Source organism: Nansenia antarctica (genome assembly GCF_963989245.1).
Source record: "Nansenia antarctica genome assembly, chromosome: 13".
In the NCBI taxonomy this organism is placed as follows: domain Eukaryota; kingdom Metazoa; phylum Chordata; class Actinopteri; order Argentiniformes; family Microstomatidae; genus Nansenia; species Nansenia antarctica.
In genome coordinates, this window is record NC_137683.1 from 29113499 (window position 1) to 29118225 (window position 4727).

Sequence of the window (4727 nt, forward strand, 5' to 3'; positions counted from 1 at the left end):
TGCAAACCGACAAGTTTACTTTTCTTTTTATTTAATTGTCAACATCTCAAGTCTTCTCCATTCATGTTGCACAGGCTTGCACTAGACAAGAGGACATAGATATATTTTCTATAGAAGTGATTTGGCAAACAACTTTCTTCTTCTTGTTATCCAATTAATAACAGTGAAAAATATTGCAAATAGAACAAATAAAAAATGAAGGACAAGCGTATGAGAAACATGTTGTTGAAGGAACCTGTTTGACACACCGGTAATTACTTAAAACTTTGTTTCTAAGACAAAATACAGAACAATACTCTGACAGATCATTATGCATGGCCACACACATTATGATTAGTTTTTTGAAAGGATGACGTTCCTCTTCAATTAATATAAGAGGAAAGCAATAAGACAAAAAAAAATCACCATTATTGGCATTACCCTATTATTATACCATGTTTTATACATATAAAATCATAGTTATTTAAATGGTTTTTAAATTATTTGTTTCTTTATTCTTCATTTTAAGTACACTTACAAACAAAAGTGTTATGAAACTCGGTAAATCCCATATTTTTTGGGTGTAAAAAAACACACACTTGCATATGTACTCATCAAAACACTCGTTTGTGTTGACTGGTTAGGTGAGTCACTGGTTGAGTGAGTTTTTCCACCACTGAATAGATATATATTTCCTCTCTTTCTGCCACTCGCTAGTGTCAGCGTTTCCCACGCCATGCTCTCTTAAACTACGCTAACACAAACAGAGTATTTTACCAGATAACAACACTCTTTATAAACGACTTTTTAATACAAGGTGTAACTCATTACTCTGTAAAAAGAGGACTTGAACTAAATTACTTTGAACTTCCTTCAAATGATGCATTCTCTCAGCTCAGGGGCCTCATTTATAAAAAAGTACATGAACGTCATCTTTGACTTTCACGTAAGCACATTTTTCTAAACGGACGTAAGCATTATTTATAAAACGGGCTGAGATGGTTTAAAGTTGCGTACGTGCTTCCTTCTATAAATACCAACGCAGGTAAAATGAACGCAGGTGAATGAGGTTTGTATTAACGCCCTGTGATAGCGACTCAATTATAGCGGCTGAATTAAGACAAGTGCTATAATATAGGGTAGGCGTTCGTCTGGAAGTGGGAGAGGGCAGAGTAGGGTGGCTTCTCGGTAAATTGCATTTGTAACGTTTGATCATGACAACTAACCAGGCACATGCTTATACTCTACTCAAGTTGTAAAAGAAAATCAGGGGAGGTGGTGGATTTTATCATAAGAGGACAATTTTAGCATCCCCTCAGCGTCAGTGACTTCAGTGTCAGTAAAACTGTAATTGCATGTGTGCGTGCCCCCTCGCACCTTGAAATAGCAGTAATACCACGTTCATTGATAAAATGACATTAAGTGTGGAAAGAGGGGGGCGATTTTGACTGTTTTTATTTCAGGGGGATGCCATCCCCCCTCAACTCGAGTGCTGCTTATACTGTAATAATATAATGGTCTTATTCTTATCAGGTGGTCTTATTCTTATATGGCTGCTCACTCCCTGACACCGGAGAAAATCCAGTATAATTTAGCGCATGGCCGGGCAAGGTCCGTTGTGGAACGCACTAGGCATGTTGAAGGGAAGATAGACAGCTACGGAGGGATATAAAGGAAGACTGAAATACAATCATAAACATCAGTTCCTTTTAAATCTTGAATTAAACTCATTTTCTCGGCTGATAACAACGTTAATTTTATTACGAGCCACTTGCATGAATTACACTAGGCAGTGCAGCTCACATGGCTGTAATAACTCCGCATAACCAGTAGGTGATGTGCGTAAGCAAGTTGAATACTCGACGTCGAGCTAGTTTGGATTCCACGATCAAATTGACTCACGTTGAAATTGTATAAATCACTACGTTGACGTGGTTTTCTACGTACGACACGGGTAAGATCAAAATTTGACAAATTGATCTAAGCACGTTCTATAAATGAGGCCCCAGGAACCACAGGGTTGCCGTCGTGCTGGTTTGAATTAACGTCTGACCCTTTTCATTTAAATTTTTTTTTTTTATAAATTTGTTTTTCAGATTTTATCCCTTTTTCACCCAATTTGGTATCCAATTGAACCCAACCTAGCATCCAATTATCCCCTGCCTATTGCGTAGGATCCGCCGCACGACCCCGTGGCCGGCAGCCCCAGAGGAGATCGCCAGGCAGACTAGCTGACTGGCTCCTCGAGCCCAGCACCGTTATTCCGGCACCCCGGGGGCGCTGTTGCGCGACGGATCCTTGTCCGGAAATAGTCCTATACCGCCCTCTGGAGCGGCCGCTCAATATGCCGCTCCCTGTGTGCCTCGGCCATATCCGGATCTGGCGAGACCGGGATTCGATCCCAGTCCCCGGTGGTTAGCTTGCACTAGTGGCTAGTGCTTAGACCGCTACGCCACCGCGGGGCTACCCTTTTCATTTTTTTAAAGATTTGTTTTCCAACTAATCCTCCATCGGGATGAGAAGGAGATTGGCCGCTGGCTCAAGAGGCGACGAACCAGCAAAGAAAGGGATGTCTACTTCCAACGACATCAACCAAAAGAGCACTCGGATAAAAAATATAAAGTTAATTGCACCAACTCACAATTTCAATGAGCATAGAAGACTATGAGGAAAAACACAAGGCCCTGGTAAGGAAAAAACCGATAAGTACTTCATCTACTGTGAGGAAAGGAAAACAGTATTCAGGGGAGCCACGCGTTTTGTGTCGATACTGCATGGTGGCAGTACAGAGATCATAAGTTCATAAAGCCTTCAATGGAAGAACAGATATGCAATCATACACACACACACACAAACACACCGGGACCTTCAGATCATTAGTTCAAGACGCTAACCAAAAGAAGAAACCCCCTACAAACTGTTTTTTGAAGGCCACCAATCAATGCTTTTAATGACATTAACTATATTAGAAGTTTCACCCATATTTTAAAAACCTTTTTTCACACCAACCACAAGGCGGATGTGTGGATGAAGAGAGGAACACTACAGTATCTAAATAAAGAGCGTTTTTTTCCGGCACAACATGGTAAGGGGTGAGGTGTCAATCAAACGTCCTCCCTCTCTCTGCTCTTGACCCCACTCCAGCAGCGACAAAGAGAGAGAGGAGAGAGAGGGATGACCGTTTTATATATAAAAGAACGAAAAAGTTCCATTTTGGTTCCGTCAGCCCTTTTTCATCGTGTTTTGTTAGATCTCGAGAGATCGGAGAGGTGAAAGCAATACGGCGACGGCTCGCTCATAGGTCAGTATATGTCGGGGCAGTTGTCCCAGCTGTTGTTCTCCTTGGCCTCCCAGTAGCCTCCCTTATAGATGTGAGTGGATTCCCCAGCCACGGGGTCCTCGCAGCGCTCGAACCACTGGGAAGTGTAGTTGTCCTGATGAGTGCCTGACGGAAAAAAAGAAACGTTTAACATCATCTTTTAGATAGCTCTAGAAACAACCCCAAAAAAAGGACAATAGATTGCACTGCGATTGCTCAGGTTAAGACTGCTTTTTCAACAAAACCAGTTGTTGAAACGGAAAGATGGAGAAGAGATAGAGAGAAGAGAGGGACAGGGGGAAAAAGCTAAAAGGGGGAATACTTACTTTTCAGAGAAGGGTCAGTAAAAGAGTCCTCGTCGACAGCTTGTGGGAGAGAAAAGGGGTTAACAAAAGTCGTTTTTCAGTTTCGACCTTCTTAGTTTCTAAGTGTTATCCTTAAGCATTTCTATTTTAGAAAGAGATAGAAAGGTAAAAAATACATGATTGCGGGGATTTGCTCCCGTTCAGCCGCAAGAAAAGACAAGTCCGTCCTACCCTCCTCTGATTGGCTGGCAGTGTTCTGACTAGCGGCCTCTCTCTCCCTCTCGCGGCGTACGGTGCGCTGCTTCTCCTCCAGCCTCTGCTTCTCCGGGTTGCTCTCGTCCCACCGCCCCGCCTCCATCAGACGCTGGTCGGGGCGGAGACGGCTGTCCGTGGGGGCCACGCCCTCCTCTGGCTCGTTCAGGGTCAGCGCCAGGGAGGTGAAGAAGTACATGGTCTCTGCTCCCTCGCTACGGAGAGAGAGAACACAGGGAGGTGTCAAGTGCATGAATAAAAAACAACATACACACAGACACAGACACACTAAAACAGTCACACACACAGACACTAAAACACAGTCACACACTAAAACACAGTCACACCCACCCACACCCACACCCACACCCACAACCATCCACCCACACACACACTCACACACACCCACACACACACACACACACACCCACACACCCACTCCCACACCCACACCCACACCCACACACACCCACACCCACACCCACACCCACACCCACACCCACACCCACACCCACACCCACACCCACACCCACACCCACACCCACACCCACACCCACACACCCACACCCACACCCACACCCACACACACCCACACCCACACCCACACCCACACCCCCCCCCCCCCCCCCCCCACCCAACAGTAAGAAGGTACTGACGGCAGCGGGTTCTTGTTCCAGAGCGGGCGGGCCTTCAGGGTACAACACACACACACCACATCCACAACACACACACACACCCAGACCCCCACACACACACACCCACACACCCAACAGTAAGAGGGTAGGTACTGACGGCAGCGGGTTCTTGTTCCAGAGCGGGCGGGCCTTCAGGGTCTGGTAGACGGTCTTCTGCCGGCCGTCGGTGCCGTTCTC

The 4727-nt window shown here is 45.3% G+C and overlaps 1 protein-coding gene across 2 annotated transcripts in view; it reads right to left on the reverse strand.

Annotated features, from left to right (window-relative positions):
- LOC308169635 (oxysterol-binding protein 1-like) overlaps positions 1-4727 on the reverse strand; it is a 21720-nt gene continuing 16993 nt past the window's right edge. For both annotated transcript variants that reach the window (XM_080544341.1, XM_080544342.1), the window contains exons 14-17: positions 4648-4727; positions 3835-4070; positions 3625-3663; positions 1-3424 (exon numbers count right to left, since the gene is read on the reverse strand). The exon at positions 4648-4727 is cut by the window's right edge and continues 108 nt beyond it. In XM_080544341.1, the coding sequence (XP_080400467.1) occupies positions 3282-3424; positions 3625-3663; positions 3835-4070; positions 4648-4727 (498 nt within the window). In that variant the 3' untranslated portion in view covers positions 1-3281. The remainder of the gene's footprint in view (positions 3425-3624; positions 3664-3834; positions 4071-4647) is intronic.